The sequence below is a fragment of the Panthera tigris genome, chromosome C1 (genome assembly GCF_018350195.1).
Source record: "Panthera tigris isolate Pti1 chromosome C1, P.tigris_Pti1_mat1.1, whole genome shotgun sequence".
Lineage (NCBI taxonomy): Eukaryota > Metazoa > Chordata > Mammalia > Carnivora > Felidae > Panthera > Panthera tigris.
In genome coordinates this window covers 64,665,089-64,687,054 of record NC_056667.1, presented here as the reverse complement: position 1 = coordinate 64,687,054, position 21,966 = coordinate 64,665,089, and the positions used below count along the sequence as shown (strand labels likewise).

Sequence of the window (21,966 nt, the reverse complement as noted above, 5' to 3'; positions counted from 1 at the left end):
AAAAAAAGTCTGAGCCAGGGCTTCATGTTTTGTAACAGCAGGGTGATTTTAGTTGAATCAGATTATATCTCTGACAAAAAAGAGGAAGAGGAGAGACAAATATGAAAACAACTCACCACCAGAAATTATAATTCACATAAAACAGCTGTTCCTTCCTAGATCCCATCAGGTGAAATTAACCTCTCCTTCACTGTATTCTAGGAGTCCTTTGTTCATGCTTTTATTATGGCATTCACAATCTCAGCTCGCTTTGTTATTTAGTTACTGGGATGTCTGCCCATCTTCCCCAGCACATCATGAGCCTCTTGCTCCTTCATTTGCTCATGCATGTTGTGTTGTACCACACACCTGTACCAGGTGCTCAGACTTCTACAGCAACTGAATTACATGCTTAGAATTTAGTGGAGAAAACAGACAGCAACTAATAATTCCACAAATACACAATTATAAACTGTGATAAACCCAGTAAAGGAAAAAGTACAAGGTACTATGAGCGCTTATGATGGAGATGCTAATCTAGACTAGATGTCAGAGAGGGCTTTCTTTAGGGAGCAAGGCATCCCAGGTACAGGAAATACCGTCAAAGCATTTAAGGTAAAAAGGAACACAGTGGTGTGGAGTCAAAAAACATCACCGAAAGTGTGCTGCAATCTCTATAGCAAAGAGCACAGGGGCAAGTGGCTGGAGACAAGAAGGAAGTGCTAGGTCCATGTGAATGATCTGAATTTTATTTAGTCTTTTGGAGAGGCAGTGGTGGAGAGGAGATGGATGCTCAGATCTGCATTTTTAAAAGACTGGCAGCAACATGGAGAGGAGAGAAGAAAAGGTGATGGGGGGCGGGAGGGATAGTAAGCGGATCCAGGAATGCAAAGACTCTTTAGTCCAGGGAAAAGAGTAGTTGCTCAGGCTACAATGGCGCTGGCAGGATTAGAGAGAAGTTGAAGAAAGCAAAAATATTTAGGGGTTAAAACTGACCAAACTTACACATAAATATGACAGAGCACACAAGGACCAGGGAGGTGTGAGGGAGGAGTCCCAGGTTCTGGCCCGCACAACTGCATGGATACCAATTCCTTCACCGAGTGAGGGAACACCACAAAAAGAAAGATTATGTCTCTCTGTCCGTGTACCGACGGGTTTCTCTGCCTAGAAAGCCTTTCGGCCCCTTGCGAACTCATTCTTTAAACTTCTGTTACAACAAAATGTTCCAGGCTCATCATGTACTTGACCTATCCCAGTGCTGATATCAGACATTTTTCTAAGGAGTTCTCCTTCCTTTCAGTGAACAGTACTTAGAAGCCAAGCTCCATGTGCTAAGAGTAATTTCTTTTGAGGTGTTGCTGCTCCCAAATCCTCTCAGTAAACAGAACTAGAAACTATATGTATGCTTATATATACACGCAAACCTTTGTATTTATTTCCCCATCCGTCTGTCTGTCTGGCTGGCTGTCTATCTATCTGGTAAACTAAAATCCACATGGACAGCTCCAACTCCAATCTGAGCTTTTTATACTTTCCTTTTGTGACAGTGAGAAACCTGGCTCCCATTATTCTCAATATATTTAATTATTTGTTTGATCCTGAGTAGCCAATCCCCTGGCCTCTCTAAGCAGTCTGTTGTCCCATTCAAAATCATCCTTGCACAGGCCACCATAACCATTCTGCTAGGGCCTTCTCATTGATGAAGGAAGGAAGGAAGGAAGGAAGGAAGGAAGGAAGGAAGGAAGGAAGGAAGGAAGGAAAGAAAGAAAAAGGAAGGAAAGAAGGAAGGAAGAAGGAACGAACGAATGATTAGCTTAAAAAAACAATCATTTTCAACTATTGCCCCAAAGTATAAAGACTGTGGTTGCTATTGTTTATGACTGTCATAACCACTATCACATAATTGGTTTTACTGTCATTTAACAAGGACAAGGAAACAGTGGCCTCAGATAATGTAAATATTATATGTATATAACTAAGGGGAATGAATATTATAAAAAAATTGAAACTTACTCCTCTAGCAGCAAGTTCCATTTCAGTACTATCCCAGTGATCAGTCTGCTCTAAAAAATAGATCATCTCATCAAAAACATCTTCAAACTTCTTTGGATTCTGCAGAAGAAAACACATTTTATTTATTTATTTTTTTTTTTATTTATTTTTTTTTATTTTTTTTATTTTTTAATATATGAAATTTACTGTCAAATTGGTTTCCATACAACATCCAGTGCTCATCCCAAAAGGTGCCCTCCTCAATACCCATCACCCACCTTGCCCTCCCTCCCACCCCCCATCAACCCTCAGTTTGTTCTCAGTTTTTAACAGTCTCTAATGCTTTGGCTCTCTCCCACTCTAACCTCTTTTTTTTTTTTTTTTTTTCCTTCCCCTCCCCCATGGGTTTCTGTTATGTTTCTCAGGAGCCACATAAGAGTGAAACCATATGGTATCTGTCTTTCTCTGTATGGCTTATTTCACTTAGCATCACACTCTCCAGTTCCATCCATGTTGCTACAAAAGGCCATATTTCATTTTTTCTCATTGCCACGTAGTATTCCATTGTGTATATAAACCACAATTTCTTTATCCATTCATCAGTTGATGGACATTTAGGCTCTTTCCATAATTTGGCTATTGTTGAGAGTGCCGCTATAAACATTGGGGTACAGGAGCCCCTATGCATCAGTACTCCTGTATCCCTTGGATAAATTCCTAGCAGTGCTATTGCTGGGTCATAGGGTAGGTCTATTTTTAATTTTCTGAGGAACCTCCATACTGTTTTCCAGAGCGGCTGCACCAATTTGCATTCCCACCAACAGTGCAAGAGGGTTCCTGTTTCTCCACATCCTCTCCAGCATCTATAGTCTCCTGATTTAGAAGAAAACACATTTTAATCCTAAACTTAATTTTATAACAAGGCTCAAGCCTACAAAGTAAATGAGTTACTCTTCAAGTATGTTTGTTAGATCTTTATTCTATTAAGTAACTGAATTAAAATATATTTTCAAGGTATGACATATTCACTTGGTTTAATATATTTTTGTTCCAACATTTGCCAGGAGCCAAGACTAAGAACATTAGTAACGTGTCATAAGCAAACTGCTTACTCATCAAATATGTATGCCAACTTAGGTCAGTTCTTGAAATGAAAACTTGGTTACAGCAGATACTATGTGATTGATGCTTTTGATGCGGTTCTACTCCTCTTGGGGAAAGTCTAGTTGAAATCACTGGGTTTAATCTGTCATGGGAACGCCAAGGAAGCAACATAAGATTTACGTTGGGAATTGCAAGTAGTTAATATCACCTTATATTTATTTTGCACTTACCTTTTTATTTATTTATTTTTAATTTTTTTTTTTATTTTTGAGAGAGAGAGAGAGAGAGAGAGCATGAGCAGGGGAGGGGCAGAGAGAGACGGAGACACAGAATCCGAAGCAGGCTCCAGGCTCTGAGCTGTCAGCACAGAGCCCAACGCAGGACTCGAACTCATGAACAGTGAGATCATAACCTGAGCCGAAATCAAGAGTAGGACGCTTAAGCAACTGAGCCACCCAGGCGCCCCTCCACTTACCTTTAAAAAAATTTTTTTTTTAATGTTTATTTATTTTGGGGAGGGAGAGAGAGCACGTGTGAGTGGAGGATGGGTGGAGAAAGAGGGAGACACAGAATCCGAAGCAGGCCCCAGGCTCAGAGCTGTCAGCACAGAGCCCAATGTGGAGCTCAAACTCATGAATTGTGAGATCATGACCTGAGCTGAAGGTGGACACTCAACTGACTGAGCCACCCAGGTGCCCCTCCACTTATCTTTTAATTAATCATCATAAGAACCCTCTGAATGGTGTACCATAAATATAATTCTATTATACAAATGAACTAATTGAGGTTCAAAAGAAGTGGGTTACTCTTGCATTATTGGTGGGAATGCAAACTGGTGCAGCCGCTCTGGAAAACAGTGTGGAGGTTCCTCAAAAAATTAAAAATAGAATTAACCTATGACCCAGCAATAGCACTACTACTAATTTATCCAAAAGATACAGGAGTGCTGATTCATAGGGGTACATGTACCCCAATGTTTATAGCAGCACTATCAACAATAGCCATATTATGGAAAGAACCCAAATGTCCATCAACTGATGAATGAATAAAGAAGATGTGGTATATAGATACAATGGAATACTACTTGGCAACAGAAAAGAATGAAATCTTGCCATTTGCAACAATGTGGATGGAACTGGAGGGTATCATGCTAAGTGAAATATGTCAGTCAGAGAAAGACAGATATCATATGTTTTCACTCATATGTGGAAGCTGAGAAACTCAATAGAAGACCATGGGGGAAGGAAAAGAAAGAAAAAGTTACCATAAGAGACTTCTATTTTTATTTTTTAAAAAATTTTGTTTTTAACATTTTATTTATTTTTGAGACAGAGAGAGACACAGCATGAACGGGGGAGGGGCAGAGAGAGAGGGAGACACAGAATCGGAAGCAGGCTCCAGGCTCTGAGCCATCAGCCCAGAGCCTGACGCGGGGCTCGAACTCGCAGACCGCGAGATCATGACCTGAGCTGAAGTCGGACGCTCAACCGACTGAGCCACCCAGGCGCCCCATAAGAGACTTTTAAATACAGAGAACAAACTGAGAGTGGAAGGGGATGGGGAGGCGGGGAGGCAGGAGGGGCAGAGAAAATGGGTGATGGGCATTGAGGAGGATACTTGTTGGGATGAGCACTGGGTGTTGTATGTAAGTGATGAAACATGGGAATGTACTCCCGATGCCAAGAGCACACTGTATATGTTGCATGTTAGCTAACTTGACAATAAAGTATTAAAAAAAAAAAAAAGAATTGGGTCAGAAAACCAAGTGTTCCAAGTGGCTCAAGAAAGGCCTGTTTTATTTGACTTTTTCTCAACATGTGGACACAGCTTGCATAAAGGGAAGTGGTTCCTTACAGTCTTCATGAAGTTCTTGCGATTGCTCTACCTCATTTAGTCCCATGAGTAGGAGTAAGAGACAACTCCATTTGTATTCCCAGATTTCTGAGACCTATTCTATTTCCTAGAACTTTACCGACCAGGATTTGAGGGAAGAGACGAAGTATTAGAAATAATAATAGTGGTAGTTGTAGTATATCTAACGATGACTCTCAACATGACATTCATAGACTTTCAGCAAACTGGGAATAATTTATGAGCGACAACTTGATCAAAATAGTGTAGACTTCATACACAGAAACTAAATCAACCCAAGAAGAACTCATGCTCTTTGGTAATTTATTTTTATTACTTTATTTTTAGTATGTGAACCTTTGCAACAATCTGCAAAAACTTTTTCTTCGATTAAAAATTCAATGTACTGTAATCTTCAGTTCAAATGAAACAAGAACAATAAAAAAACTTGCCAACAAAACAAGTTTACCTTTCGTGCTTTCACAATTAATGCTGACAAAATTTTCCTTCCACTCTCAGCAAGGAATATCCTGTTGGCTGTTTCCGAAAGTATTACCTGAAAAAACATTCAACCCCAAAGAAAAAAAGAACCAATAATTAATCTGAACAGACATTTGATTCTATAGCACATCTATGCATAAACAACCCTGATATAGTCAATGCATTGGATGCGGCACTATCTCTGCAGGTAGACCACAGAGAACGTTGTAATTTACTAAAATAAAAAGAGCTCTTGAAGCCTATAATCAAAAAAGATTAAAAGGAAATAAATATGAATTTAAATTCTGTTCGATATTAGAAAATCCAAAATAAATGTTATATAGCCCCCAAAACACAGAAAAATAAAGATACTTTTTTTTCTTAAATGATTTTATTTCATTTTAGGAAATCAATGATTTTACAACTGATTCAAATAAAAAAACAATCTAGAAAACACACTAATTGATAATAAGAAAGGATTTCTATTTTACGTAGCCATTTGTACACATCTCCAGTATCAAAATACCCTGTTTGACAAAGTGTGGTGGACCTGGGGAACCATGGCAGAGGACAAAGATAAATGAAGACAAATGAAAGGAAATAGCAGCCAGGAAAAACAAACTTAGGAGATTTTATATTTGCCATTAAAAATAAGGATAACGAAGACCAAAGAGCTGTTCTGTTTATATACAGCTGGACTCTATAGCATGAGGGTGAGGATGAGTGGCTAGGTGAGGTCACTTAATGTTTAAAAAAAAAAATACCTGAAAAGCCTGTCGAATACAGTGAAGTTTGGCAAGAAAATCACTGTCTCCTAGGCACTCCAACATTTCAGTTCTATGTAATAAACAGGAAAGACAACTGTTAAGCTGCATTCAAGATCAAGCCCACTACAAATTTGGACTCAAGGCTTAACCTCCAGACTTTAATATAAAACATATGTCTTTTCAATACTGACAAGCCATGCAAAAATTTTTTTTGAGCCTAAAAAACATTTCCTCCCATTCTTATAAACATCTTTCATAAATATTACACAAACATAGCAACGGCAACTTAATGTTTTTCATAAACAAAAGCAAAATTGAAATGGTACCTAAGCACTCTCGAGTAAATTTTCCCTTCTTCAACTAAATGCATGGCTTCTTCATAAAAAGGGCAGTGGCAAAGAGACTCTAGACTGTAGGTGTGCCGTGCTTCTCGGTGTTCTGCAAGCTAAGAAAACAGCAGGTTACAACCGATTACCCTGATACAAGGAAAAAAACTTTATAAAAGATAGGAAATAGGATCTTGCTAACATCAAAATGTACTCAACTTGATTAAACCATAAAAATCATTCAATAAGATTTTACAGCTAAGTTTTACAACTGGGGGCGCCTGGGTGGCTCAGTTGGTTAAGCATCCGACTTTGGCTCAGGTCATGATCTCACAGTTGGTGGGTTCGAGCCCTGCGTCAAGCTCTGTGCTGACAGCTCAGAGCCTGGAGCCTGCTTCAGATTCTGTGTCTTCCTCTCTCTCTGCCTCTCTCTGCGCCTCTCTCTCTCTCTCTCTCTCTCTCTCTCTCTCTCTCAAAAATAAACATTTAAAAAATTTTAAAAATGTTTATTTATAACTGAATTTTACAGATTTTACAACTGAATTTCAAAATTCAGTTGTAAAAACGAGTACAATTTTATAACAAGCTTTGAATTGAAGAACTTAAATCCACAGGATACAAAGAAAAGCAGTATCTTACAGTTCACCAAAACAAATAGCTGAAGATGAAGCATTAAAAAAGAGGGGAGGATTTTATCATCCAAAGAATGCTCAAAAGTATTATAACTCACAATTGTGACTAAAGTAAAACTTTCTACAAAAATACTGAAATCTCAATTTGGCTAATTCTAAGGAATGTTTTCTTATATCTAGCTCTGACTAACCTTTGTACAACTGAAAAATAGTCATGCAACTCTGGCTCGCATAACAGCTCTACAAATGAAACTACAGGTTTCTAACAATTCATTAAAAAATAACAACTGCAAACACTATAGAATAGCCTGCTAAGCAAGAAGCCTTTGGAGTGATTTTCATTTTTCAATACTAAGTGATCCATTTAAATGGCATACTATAGGGGTTTTGGTGGTGATGTTTGCTTTAAAAAAAAAATGTTGTTTTTTTCTTAATTTTTAAGTAATCTCTATACCCATTGTGGGGCTCAAAAAAAGTTTTTTTTAACATTTATTTATTTTTGAGACAGAGAGAGAGAGAGCATGAACAGGGGAGGGTCAGAGAAAGAGGGAGACACAGAATCCGAAACAGGTTGCAGGCTCTGAGCTGTCAGCTCAGCCAAAGTCGGATGCTTAACCGACTGAGCCACCCAGGCGCCCCCCATTGTGGGGCTCAAACTAACAACTCTGAGATCAAGAGTCACATGCTTTTTTTAAAAAATTTTTAAAATGTTTATTTTTGAGAAAGAGAGAAACAGAGTGTGAGCAGGGGAGGAACAGAGAGAGGGAGACACAGAATCCAAAGCAGGCTCTAGGCTCTGAGCTGTCAGTACAGAGCCCAACTTGAAGCTTGAACTCACGAACTGTGAGATCATGACCTGAGCCAAAGTCAGACGCTCAACCAACTGAGCCATCCAGGCACCCCCTAAGAGTCACATGCTTTATCAACTGAGCCAGCCAGGTGCCCATTTTGTTGTTTTGAGTTAAAAAAAATTTTTTTTTTCAACGTTTATTTATTTTTGAAAGACAGAGACAGAGTGTAAGCAGGGGAAGGGCAGAGAGAGGGGGACACACAGAATCTGAAGCAGGCTCCAGGCTCTGAGCTGTCAGTACAAAGCCCGATTTGGGGCTCGAACTCATGACCTAGGCCAAAGGTGGACGCTTAACTGACTGAGCCACCCAGGAGACCCTGTTGTTTTGTAGTTTTTTAATGTTTATTTATTTACCCTGAGAGAGAGTGAGAGAGAGCCAGGGAGGGGCAGAGAGAGGGAGAGACTGAATCCCAAGCAGATTACGAACTGTCAATGCAGAGCCCGATGTGGGGCTCAAACTCATAGACAAGTGAGATCATGACCTGAGCCAAAACCAAGAGTCAGACAATCAACGGACTGAGCCACTCAGGTGCCCCTGCCCCTCCCCCTCTCTTTTTTTTTTCTGTTTTGTTTTTTTTTTTTTTTTTTTTTTTTATTTTTTATTTTTTTTTTTTTTTTAATTTTTTTTTTTCAACGTTTTTTATTTATTTTTGGCACAGAGAGAGACAGAGCATGAACGGGGGAGGGGCACAGAGAGAGGGAGACACAGAATCGGAAACAGGCTCCAGGCTCTGAGCCATCAGCCCAGAGCCTGACGCGGGGCTCGAACTCACGAACCGCGAGATCGTGACCTGGCTGAAGTCGGACGCTTAGCCGACTGCGCCACCCAGGCGCCCCTGTTTTGTTTTTTAATAACAGCTTTATGGAGATATAGTTCACGTACTATAAAAACTCATCCTTTTCAGTGTACAATTCAGTAGTTTTTTTAGTATATTCACTGGGTTATGCGATTAGCACCACTTTCTAGTTCCAGAATATTTTTACCACCCCAACAGGAACCTTTGTATCCATTATCAGTCATTCCCCATTTCCCTTTCTCTCTAGCCCCTAGAAACTAATCTACTCGCCGTCTCTGGAGTTTCCTACTTTGGAAACTTCATGTAAGTGAAGTCAAAGAATATGTGGCCTTTTGAGTTTGATTTCTTTCACTTAGCATAATGTTTTCATGGTCCATCTAAGATGTAGCCAGTATCAGTATGTCATTCTTTTTTGTGGCAGAATTGTATAGGTATACTGCTTTTGTTTTTAATCCATTCCTCATGATAGACATTTAAGTTGTTTCCACTTTTGGCTATGATAAGGCTGATTTGAACATATGTGTAAAAGTTTTTAATGTTTTCAATTCTCTTAAGTATATACCTGAGAGGAGGGGTCAGTTGGTAACTCTGTATTTAACTTTTTTGAACTGCCAAACTGTTTTGCAAAGAGACCACATCATGTTCCACTCCCACTAGCGATGCACAATGATTTAGACTTTTGCACACCCTCCCCAATAATTATTATTGTCCATTTTTTACATTACAGCCACTCTAGTGGGTGTGAAGTGGTTTTTAGTTTCTCTAATGACTAACAGTGTCAAGCATCTTTCATCTCCTCACTGGCTTCTGTATATCTTCTTTAGAGAAATGTCTATTCAATCCTTTGTCCGTTTATGGTTGAGTTGTAACCATTCATTATATATTCTGGATATGTGTCTTTATAAGATACATGATTTATAAATATTTCTCCCAATCTGCTGTTCTTTTCACTTTCTTGTTGGTATCCTTTAAAGCCCGAGTTTTTACTTTTGATAAATTACAATTAATTATTTTTTTCTCTTTTTTCTGCCTGAAATTTTACTACCTGCTTATACAGAACATGAAGGTCAGCCAGAGGTGAGGGGTCAGGGACTGCTAGGTCTTTCCTGGACATATGCATAGTCCTGTGCATGCCGGTGGCCTTTTAGATTCCCAGGAATATGTTGGAACTTTTCAAAGTCCCCTGTTAAAATCTCATTGCCCAATTTTTCCTTTTGAGTTTTTGATCAGCCTCTTATTAGCCCTGACAGGTATCACACCACCTCAGGTATATTAATGTTAAACAATTGCCACTGAATGTTTTCGACAAAGGCCATAGGATAGGACTTTCCTACAGAGCAAGCTCTAAGTCAGATCAAAGTAAGTCCTGAGAATGGAACTCTGCAGAGAGCTGCCACACAGGTCAAACAGTAAGAATTTTGTGAAGCTCCAAAGCCATTAAGTTTCTTTTAGTGGTTGCCAGGCCCCTGGTTTCTGCAATTTCCACAGTTGTGAGATTGCTAGTTTTCAAGACTATGGAGGAGAGGGGGATGCGAATAGATCAAATTAAAAATCCTTAAGTTCACTGTTCTTATGGAGTCATTTTTCTTGAATAAATGCCCCCTGAATTTCTGTAAGTCTTTCATTAATTTTCAGTTATTAAAATTTTGATTTTGACAATTCTTGCCAGTGTTTTCATTACTTTTGTGGAGGAGATTTTCAGAGGTTTTCAGTCTATTTTTCTAGAAGTATTTCTCAACACTGTAGTTTTGGCACTTCATATGCACCCGGGGCTATGCTAAATGCGTTGATAATCTCATTTAATCTTTACAACTCATAAGCTAGGTACTATTATTACCCACATCTTACAGATAAAGAAACAGAGATAGACTTACATTAGCAGGAACTTGCCCAAGTCCCACAACCAAATGGTAGAATTTAAACCCAGGCATTAATTCCAAAGCTTGCTTATACTCTTAAATATCAAACTATACTCTTATCAGCCTTATCCAAAAAGCCAAGGGGAAAGAAGTATAAGCATCAGCAATATTTAAGATAGTATAAATATGTCTATTAGACCAGAGGCAAAAAACAAAACAAAAACATAAACAGAACTGATAATATCTGATATTATATATTCTCTAAGTAATATTTCCTCTCATATTTTAAGGAAAACATATTATGCTAAAGGCAACATGTTCTTCAGGTTAAAAAAAAAACCTAATAGGTTTTAAAATAACTTAGAAATTCTTTAGATATTAAATAAAGTTTTGTACCACTATCAAAATAAGGATCTATGTTCACCTACCAACAGAGAAACATCCTAAGGAGGAAAATAGGATTCCAGTTAAACTTTTTACATAAAATAATTTATACTAATAAGAAATGAATAAATCCAACAATGACAGATTCCAGAGTCGAGTCTTGATTTATTGGTCTACCTTGCTTATTTGTTGGTTTGGCTAAAGTGATTGTTTAAAGAAGTCTCTTGAGATAAGCTTGCAGTTGTGAAAATAGATCATAATGAAGATTTGATACTAACGGTATCATCAGTCCTTCTTAAGACATGATGACAACTCAGAGACATTAATTTACAGTATCAATATTAAATTTCATAGAGCAAAAAGCAAACTATTAAAATGATGGCTAAATCCTCATTTTACAATATATCTTACAGGGAGAATTTTTTGACAAAATTCCAATTTTTTTTTTTAAGTTTCAGAAAAAGATTAACATTTTACTATAGCTGAAATGTTATTTCTGAAGCAGAGGTCAGTAACACAGTTTAATTCCAGCATATGGAAATGTACAATTTATCATGTGGAAATGTACAATTTATCATGTGGAAATGTACAATTTATCATGAAAAAGAGTTTTGGGTTTGTTTTTTTTTTTTTGTTTTTTTTTTTTTGCTAGCCAAAGTTTGAAATGTCCTTTATTTCTAAATTTATCTTCCCCCAAAGGGCACATTTCAAAAACTCATTTTAATATTTTTTAAAAGAAAAGTGGGGCGCCTGGGTGGCGCAGTCGGTTAAGCGTCTGACTTCAGCCAGGTCACGATCTCGCGGTCCGTGAGTTCGAGCCCCACGTCAGGCTCTGGGCTGATGGTTCGGAGCCTGGAACCTGTTTCCGATTCTGTGTCTCCCTCTCTCTCTGCCCCTCCCCCGTTCATGCTCTGTCTCTCTCTGTCCCAAAAATAAATAAAAAACGTTGAAAAAAAAAAATTTTAAAAGAAAAGTAATATTATATTCATTTATACCAAAGCACCATCCTGCCTCATTAGTTATCTCCCATAGTTCACAAGTACTATAAAAATTACCATATAAGAAATCAAATAAGTCAATAACAGCAGCAACAATAAAAACAGACAAAACAGACAAAACCCACAAATGAAGCAACCAGTGCTTCATTAGCTGCAGATTTCCAACATCCTAAATTACTTCTCTTTTGTTCTCCATGTGTTGGATGGGTCTTCCTTAGCAAGCAATGACTTTGCTGAATGTGAACTAATATTTTTAAAAGCCTTAATATTTTTTTAAGGCTCTGAACACCCATGAAAGAAATGTCCAAAGTTCTAAAACTATATAAGTTGGGTCATGAAATAGGCTAAGTTCCATTTTAATGTGGACTATTTTTTTTAATATGCTTACATTTTCCTTTCAAACCAACGACCTAAAATTACAAATAGGACTTAGAGCTAAAGAAAGCAGGCTGTTTCTCCTTATCTCACAAAAGAAATTAAAAGGGAAATACACCCACAATAACCACGCTCCAAAATAGCCCTCAATGACTCTCTTTCTGGTACTCGTACCTCATTTCACACTGAATAGGGCCAACCTGTGTAATTAACAGCATACTATAGAAATGGTGAATGTGAATTCTGAGGCTAGATCATAACAATCACTGCTTTCATCTCATTCTCTCTTGGGTCACTTCTTCTGGAGGAAGTCAGGTCCCAAATGTGATGACACTTAAGCAGTTCTGTAGAGAAGTCTTAAGTAAGCAACTTAGGACTTCTAACAACAGGTAGCACCAACATGCAGAAAGTGAGCTATCTTGGAAGCAGATTCTCTAGCTCCAGCCAAACCTTCAGATGACTATAGCCCCAGCCAATATACCTGATCACAACTTCACAAAAGACCTCAAGCCAGACCACCTAGATGAGCCACTTCCAAATTTTTGGCCCTCCAAATTGATGAAATAGTAAATGTTTACTGTTGTTTTTGAATGGGAAAATACTTCATTTGGGGGAGTGGACAGGTGTCTAGTCTCACAACTTCTGGAACTGCTTCCTGGTGTCTGTGGCTTTGCTGACCTCAAGCACATCAGAGCACATGGTCTTGCTCAAGGGCCAACACTTGCCCAGTGAGACCGTGTCACTGATCTCAATGTCTCCAAAGCAGGAGGACAGGGGCACAGACATATTCTTAGGGCACTTCTCAATGCACTTGTACTTTTGGACATAGTGAAGGTAGTCTTGGCAGGTGACAACAGTCCCCTGCATCTTCATCTTGGTCACTATACCAAATAGGATCTGTCCCTTTGACCAATAAAGGGCATTTCTTGTTAATGTAGATGCCTTCAGTGGCCTCCCTGGCCATCTTGAAGCCCAGACCAATGTTCTTGTAGTATTCTTCTCCTTGCTGATTTTTCCAAGCAGGACTCTCTTATTTTGAGAGATGTTCAGCTGCTTTTGGTAGGCTGGTAAGCCCAGAAGATACTCCTTATCTAATATATGCAGGGTCAGAATTAAATACCAAAACAAAGGGTTCCTTGGACTAGCCCTTAAGACTCAATTCTCACAGGACTAACCCTAAGGCCTAAGACTTCTAACAAACCATCCCATAAAACTTGAATTTTAAGAAAATAATTCCCAGAGGGGCGCCTGGGTGGCTCAGTGGGTTAAGTGTCCGACTTCGACTCAGGTCATGATCTCACACGGTTTGTGAGTTCGAGCCCTGCATTGGGCTCTGTGCTGACAGCTCAGAATCTGGAGCCTGCTATAAATTCTGTGTCTCCCTGTCTCTGTGTCCCTCCCCTGCTCACAGTCTGTCTCTGTCTCTCTCAAAAATAAAAATTAAAAAAAAATTAAAAAACAAAAAAGAAAGAAAATAACTCCCAGAGTGCCTGGGTGGCTCAGTTGGTTAAGCGTCCAACTTCAGCTCAGTTTGTGATCTCACAGTTCATGACTTTGAATCCTATGTCTGGCTCTGTACTGACAGCTTGGAGCCTGGAGCCTGCTTCAGATGCTATGTCTCCCTCTCTCTCTGCCCTTCCCCTGTTTACACTCTGTTTCTCTCTCTCTCTAAATATTAAAAATTTTTTAATATTAAAAAAAAATTTAATATAAAAAAGGGGGCATCTGGGTGGCTCAGTCAGTTAAACGTCTGACTTCAGCTCAGATCATTATCTCGTGGTTCATAAGTTCGAGCCCCGGGTTGGGCTCTGTGCTGACAGCTCAGAGCCTGGAACCTGCTTCAGATTCTGTGTCTCCCTCTCTCTCTGTCCCTCCCCTGCTTGCATTCTCTCTCTCTCTCTCTCTCTCTCTCTCTCTCTCTCTCTCTCTCTCAAAATTAAATAAACATTAAAAAATTTTTAATATAAAAAATTAAATAAGAAAGAAAGAAAGAAAGAAAGAAAGAAAGAAAGAAAGAAAGAAAGAAAGAAAGAAAATAATTTCCCAAACACTTGAGCCTCCATTAGAGCCCAAGAATGGAGCCCCCAGGATTTAAAAGGCTCTAATTACTAGACTAAGGCAAAGACATATACCCTCTGCCCAACTTAATCCCCCAAAAATCAAGGACACCCAGAATTAAACCTCAAATTGGGGTGGAGTCCCGCTATCCAGGACTTGCCCCTGAGGCCTGGGGGTCTTCACAGCTTTGGCCCCAGCCCCACTCCACACCTGAATCCTATTGTTGTTTTAAGACAATAAGTTTTAGGTAATTTATTACACAGCAACATATAACTAATACACATAATGGTGAGAACAATACTAACAAAAAAGAAAGACACAGATTTCAAAAAACTGAAAAGCAAATGGAAGTGTGTGGACAGATGAGAAATGACGAGGAACTCATAGTCCAGAATACATTTAAGAGAAGACATAATCAAGGGAGAGACATTTGCTAAGCAGAGGCTCAAAAGAGCACCAGGCTTGAAGCAAGGCAGGTATGGGACAGGATTTAAAAAGGGATTAAAAATGGCAGGTTAAATGAAAGTCTGTGTACAAACAAGTATAGTAATCCCACATATCATTGTAATTCCTGCTCTCCCCTTCATCACTGAATAGGAGGACAGCTTATAGAAAAACAAATTTTCAACCAGATAACATTTCCCTTTAAAAATGATCTGATCTGTCTGGGTAAAGAAAAGCTTGCCAAGCAACACACCTCAAAGAAGTCTCGTTAGTCTTCCTGTTCATAGGAGAGACAAACATCATAAAACACTGTAAACCTACACAATCTATCTAAGAACATCAATTCAGTCACCGATTAAGCTTTCAAATTTGAGAAGAAAATCACCAGCACAAGAATGAAAGCCCACGACAGACAAAATTGACCCCAGAGAAAGGAAAATAATTCAAGAAATAGAAATTTTAGGGGCGCCTAGGTGTCTCAGTCAGTTAAGAGTCTGGCTCTTGGTTTCAGCTCAGGTCATTATCTCACGGTTTGTGGGTTCGAGCCCCGTGTTGGGCTCCGTGCTTGGGATTTTCTCTCTCTCTCTCTCTCCCGCTCTTTGCCCCTTCCCCGCTCTTTCCTCTCTCTAGCTCTCTCTCAAAATAAGTAAACTTTATTTAAAAAAAAATAGAAATTTTAAGTGGCAGATACAGCTTTCCCTTTTCAGATTATGATTATTCTAAATATTTATCCTTATCATTTTATATATTATAATTAGTGCATTATTTTGGATTGCTATCAATAAGTGCTATCAAGTCAGAGAGGTGGGTATTAAAACACTTTCCAAGCTTCCATTTAGCATATGAGTAGAAGTATCTGGATTATAAGAAATAAAATTTTCCCCTTAAAGAGCACCCTATAATTTATAAATTAAATACAAACACATGCTGCAGAGTGTTAATTCTAAGAAACACTGAATCCACAGCTAAAAATTACTCTTTGCAGTATTAGTTTCTACCTATTAATGACAATCTCTTTAACAGATGGGAGAGCTAGGAGCACGCAATGCAGTGGTACACTAACATTAAAAAAACTTTTCAGAACTTGAAACCATTATGCCAAGTGAAAGAACATCAAAAACAAAAGGTCACATATTGCATGATTTTATTTATATGAAATGTCCAGAATAGGCAAATCCACAGAGCAGAGGTAGATTAGTACTTGCCAAGGGTGGGGGGTTAGGAAAGAACAGGAAGTGATTACTAATAGGTGGAGGTTTCTTTTTGGGGTGATAAAAATGTTCTGGAAGTAGAAAGTGTTACTGGTAGCACAACTGTGAATATACTAAAATCCACTGAACTGTACACTTTAAAAAACTTTATAGCATGTGAGTTATTCTCAGTAAATCTATTATTAAAAAAAGACTTTTCAGAGAAAACAGGCTGTAGTTCCAAACCAATGTTTGGCAAAGCTTATATAGGAAAATCTTGTTAATCACTTTCACAAATGACTGACCTAGCTTAGAGAAAAGTCTATGCCAGGATTTCTTTAATCTAAATAGGTAAGAAATCTTCCTGGTAATTCTGAATAAATCTTTCAATTATTCACAAACTGTCTACTTCCCAAGGAGTTCAGATTTTCTTAATAACTTTCTTCATTAAAATGGTTGTCCCTAAGTTAAATATCTGGCATATAGTACATGCAATTAAAAATAATTTAACAAGCATTTCTTAGAAAAGAACTTATCTTGGAACATTTACATTCCAAGATCATACATGTATGCCCTAGAAACATTCCTAGGATGTTTCTCAAATGTTGAGCCCTTCTTGTGGTATTCATGTATTTTGTTTTCCATAAGGTTTTTTTTTTTTTTAATATTTATTTATTTTTCAGAGAGAAAGAGAGAGAGAGAGTGAGTGAGTGACAGGGCATGAGCAGGGAGGGGCAGAGAGAGAAGGAGACACAGAATCTGAAGCAGGCTCTAGGCTCTGAGCTGTCAGCACAGAGCCCGACACAGGGCTCGAACCCATGAACCGTGAGATCATGACCTGAGCCAAAGTTGGACACTTAAGTGACTGAGTCACCCAGGAGCCCCTCCATAAGGATTCTTTTTATCAAACCTTTGTAAATTAAACAACTAAGTAAGTATAATAAACACTTGGCAAAATAATATTTTTTAAAGTTGCATATTTTGAAGAAACTTTGGAGCAATTAGGTACATCGTTCCTCACAACAGAAAAATGCAAAGTAACTAACAATTCTTATAAATCATCTAGGACATAAGCATCTACAGAACAGAAAGATAAAAAGTAGTTGACAAAAAAGAACATCCTTTTATGATAAAAAATCTCAACAAATTTGGTACAGGAAAAACATACCTCAACACAATAAAAGTCATATATGACAAGCCATAGTAAATATCATACTCAATAGTAAAAGACTGGGGGCACCTGGGTGGCTCAGTCAGTTAAGCATCCAGTTCTTGACATCGGCTCAGGTCATGATCTCACAGTTTGTGGGTTTGAGCCCCATGTTGGGCTCTGCGCTGGCAGTCTGAAGCCTGCTTGGGATTCTCTCTTTCTCACTCTCTCCCTCTTTCTGTGCCCCTCCCCTCCTCATGTGCTCTGCTCTGTCTCTCTCTCTCTCTCTCAAAATAAATAACCTTAAAAAGAAAAAAGAAAATGTCTTAAAAAAAAAAAAAAAAAGGTAAAAGACTGAAAGCTTTTCCTCTAAGACCAAGACAAGGGTGCCCAGTCTCACCACTCCTATTTAACATAGCACTGAAGTTTGAGCCAGAGCAATCAGGCAAGAAAAAGAAAGAAAAGGCATCCAAATTGGAAAGAAAAAAGTAAAACTGTCTCTGTATGCACGTGATATAATCCTATATATAGAAAATCTTAGGGGCACCTGGGTGCCCCAGTCAGTTAAGCGTCCAACTTCAGCTCAGGTCATGATCTCATGGTTTGTGAGTTTGAGCCCTGCATTGGGCTCTCTGCTGTCAGCATGGAGTCCCCCTCTCTCTCTGCCCTTCCCCTGCTTGCTCTCAATCTCTCTCTCTCTCTCTCAAAAATAAATGTTTAAGGGGCGCCTGGGTGGCTCAGTCGGTTAGGCGGCCGACTTCGGCTCAGGTCATGATCTCGTGGTCCGTGAGTTCGAGCCCCGTGTCGGGCTCTGTGCTGACAGCTAGGAGCCTGGAGCCTGCTTCTGTTTCTGTGTCTCCCTCTCTCTCTGCCCCTCTCCCATTTGCACTCTGTCTCTCTGCCTTTCAAAAATGAAATGTTAAAAAAAAAATTTTTTTTTAAATAAACGTTTAAAAAAAACTTAAATAAAATAGAAAATCTTAAAAAATTACCAAAAAACTGTTAGAACTAATAAACAATTTTTTAATTGAAAAAAATTTTTAATGTTTATTTATTTTTGAGAGAGACCAAGACAGAATGCAAGTGGGTTGGGGCAGAGAGAGAGGGAGGCACAGAATCCGAAGCAGGCTCCAGGCTCCGAGCTGTCAGCACAGAGCCCGACGCGGGGCTCAAACTCACGAGCTGTGAGATCATGACCTGAGCCAAAGTTGGACGCTCAACCGACTGAGCCACCCAGGCGCCCCAGAACTAATAAACAAATTTGATAAAGTTGCAGGATACAAAGGCAAGATATAAAAATTAGTTACATTTCTGTACACTCACAGCAATCAATCAGAAAGAAAAATTAAGAGGAACATGGCAGGGTAAGAAGATCTTATGCTTACTTCATCCCAGGGATACAACTAGATAATACCCACATCAATGTAAATAACCCAAAAAATGACTGAAGACTGGCAAAACAAACTCTCTGCAGCTAAATGTAGAGACGAGGCCACATCAAAATAGGTAGGAGGGGTAGAGAAGCAGTCAGGAGCTAAATGGACTCACAGGACTGTTCATGAGATGTAGGGATACCACCAACATGGACAAGGGAGAGAAAAAGATCCTCACACCCAACACCCAAGCCACCTAAACCTTCAGAGTAAAACAACCAGTGGCTTTGGTCCACATTTCACAAGTTCTTACTATTGGCAGAGCTTAACACCTGCAACTTGGGTCTATGTGAGCCAGAAGGAAACAGCAAACTGAGTCCTCACCCTTAAAGAGACAGCACAATAAACAGCCCACTGAGATACTGCATAGAAGCAGCACTTTGAAAAATGCCTGGAGTATCCGGGAGGGAGATTTGTTTACTAATCTCAGAGCATGTGCTGGAGGGGCAACGGTCTTTGGGAGAATTCTCAAACAAAGGAGCTGGCAGGCACAATTCCCCTTTCCCACCACCCAGCCTAGACACATGGACACCTGCAGTAACCAGTGAAGCACCAGTATTCCACAATAACTTGCTAACAGTGTACCCTGCCCTGGCATTCTCCTGCAGACACGTCCTCTCCAACAAGGTCTTCCTCCACGTCTCTTCTCATAGCAGACCTGCACAAACATTGCTAACACACCACTCTGACCCTGTGTTCTCCTGGGTCCTATCCCTTCCAATATGCACTTGAATGGAGTCCATCCAAAGTGATGCCATGAGCCTGGCAGTCTGCAAGCAGCCCTGACAGGGGCCAGCACCACTCCAAAGTGACTCTAGCTCCAGGAGAAGGGGGGAAAAAAGCCCATGTAACAGTCTGAATGTGGCTCCAGCATGGGATGGGGACAGACATCAGGTCTGACTACAGGACCTGCCCAATAGTGAAAGCTTCTCAGGGGACAACACAGGGAAAGTGCCCTGCAGTTCAGTGCTACTGTATCTCTGGCAAACGCCTGGTCTGACCCAACTCAAGCCCAAGGCCCCAGACTGGCCCACTAACAACTTAGGGACCAAACCCTGCCCATAACAGGCAAAGACAGCCACATCAGACAATTGGACTGAAGGCAACAGAGGCTTACCCACAACAGCAGAGCACTAGCAATACACATAGGAGACACTCCTGAAGCATCAGGTTGTGGTCAACAGGGAACACTGCATTACAGGGCACTACAGAACCTCTTCTTCATAAGCCCACTACTTTGTTGTTGTTTTTCAGTTTCTTTTTTTTTTTTTAATATAATTTATTGTCAAATTGGCTTACATACAACACCCAGTGCTCATCCCAACAAGTGCCCTCCTCAATGCCCATCACCCATTTCCCCTCTCCCCCTGCCCCCGCCATCCACCCTCAGTTTGTTCTCTGTATTTAAGAGTCTCTTGTAGTGTGCCTCCTTCCCTCTCTGTTTGTAACTATTTTTTTCCCCTGTCACTTCCCCCATGGTCTTCTGTTAAGTTTCTCAAGATCCACATATGAGTGAAAAATATGGTATCTGTCCTTCTCTGACTTATTTCACTCAGCATAGTATCTTCCAGTTCCACCCACATTGCTGTAAATGGCATGATTTCATTCTTTCTCATTGCCAAGTAGTATTCCATTGTATATATATAAACCACGTCTTCTTTATCCATTCATCATTTGATGGACATTTAGGCTCTTTCCATAATTTGGCTATTGTTGAAAGCGCTGCTATAAATGTTGGGGTACATGTGCCCCTATAATCAGCACTCCTGTATCCCTTGGGTAAATTCCTAGTAGTACTATTGCTGGGTCATAGGGTAGTTCTATTTTTAATTTTTTGAAGCACCTCCATACTGTTTTCCAGAGTGGTTGCACCAGTCTGCATTCCCACCAACAGTGCAAGAGGGTTCCCATTTCTCCACATCCTCGTCAGCATCTATAGTCTCCTGATTTGTTCATTTTAGCCACTCTGACCAGTGTGAGGTGGTATATCAGTGTGCTTTTGATTTGTATTTCCCTGATGAGGAGTGACGTTGAGCATCATTTCATGTGTCTGTTGGCCATCTGGATGTCTTCTTTGGAAAAGTGTCTATTCATGTCTTCTGCCCATTTCTTCACTGGATTATTTGTTTTTCAGGTGTGGAGTTTGGTAAATTCTTTATAGATTTTGGATACTAGCCCTTTATCCGATATGTCATTTGCAAATGTCATTTTCCCATTCCACCCGTTGCCTTTTAGTTTTGTTGACTGTTTCCTTTGCAGTGCAGAAGCTTTTTATCTTGATGAGGTACTAATAGTTCATTTTTGCTTTTAATTCCCTTGCCTTTGGAGATGTGTCAAGTAAGAAATTGCTGCGGCTGAGGTCAAAGAGGTTGTTGCCTGCTTTCTCCTCTAGGGTTTTGATAGTTTCCTGTCTCACATTTAGGTCTTTCATCCATTCTGAGTTTATTTTTGTGTATGGTGTAAGAAGGTGGCCTAGTTTCATTCATTGCATGTTGCTATCCAGTTCTCCTAGCACCATTTGCTAAAGAGACTGTCTTTTTTCCATTGGATGCTCTTTCCTGCTTTGTCAAAGATTAGTTGGCCATACATTTGTGGGTCCAATTCTGGATTCTCTATTCTATGCCATTGGTCTACGTGTCTGTTTTTGTGCCAATACGTGTCTGCTTTGTAGTAGAGGCTGAGTCTGGGATTGTGATGCCTCCCTCTTTGGTTTTCTTTTTCAATATTACTTTGGCTATTCAGGGTCTTTTGTGGTTCCATACAAAATAGGCCCACTACTCAGGAGATAGAGCTGACTTATACATAAAACTAGACACAGAGAATTAGACAAAATGAAGACACAGAGGAATATGTACCAAATGAAAGAACAGGACAAAATCACAGTAAGTGAGCTAAATAAAATAGAGATAAGTAATATGCCTGATAAAGAATTTAAAGTAATGGCCATAAAGACACTCACTGGACTTGAGAGAGAGTGGAAGACCTCACTGAGACCCTCAAAAAACAAATAGAAAACATAAAAAAGAATCAATCAGAGATGAAGGACTCCATAATCGAAATTAAAAATATACTAGATGGGGGCGCCTGAGTGGCTCAGTCAGTTGGGTGTCTAATTCTTGATTTCAGCTCAGGTCATGATCTCACAGTCATGAGATCAAGCCTCACACTGGGCTCCCCACTGGGTGAGAAGCCTGTTTGAGATTCTCTCTCCCTCTTCCACTCACATGCACACGGTCTCTCTCTCTCTCCCCTTCCCCCAAAAAACATTAGATGGAATAAATACAGGATTACAGG

General features: G+C 39.5%; 1 protein-coding gene and 1 pseudogene across 3 annotated transcripts in view; both read right to left on the bottom strand.

Moving 5' to 3' along the window:
• MIGA1 (mitoguardin 1) overlaps nucleotides 1-21,966 on the bottom strand; it is a 105,286-nt gene that overhangs the window by 10,691 nt on the left and 72,629 nt on the right. For 2 of the 3 annotated variants that reach the window (XM_007079225.3, XM_042997624.1), the window contains exons 9-12: nucleotides 6,503-6,621; nucleotides 6,174-6,246; nucleotides 5,399-5,485; nucleotides 1,996-2,094 (exon numbers count right to left, since the gene is read on the bottom strand). In XM_007079225.3, coding sequence (XP_007079287.2) covers nucleotides 1,996-2,094; nucleotides 5,399-5,485; nucleotides 6,174-6,246; nucleotides 6,503-6,621 — 378 coding nt within the window. The remainder of the gene's footprint in view (nucleotides 1-1,995; nucleotides 2,095-5,398; nucleotides 5,486-6,173; nucleotides 6,247-6,502; nucleotides 6,622-21,966) is intronic. The other variant, XM_042997625.1, reaches the window with a different exon arrangement.
• Nucleotides 12,962-19,323, bottom strand: LOC102964606 (annotated as a pseudogene).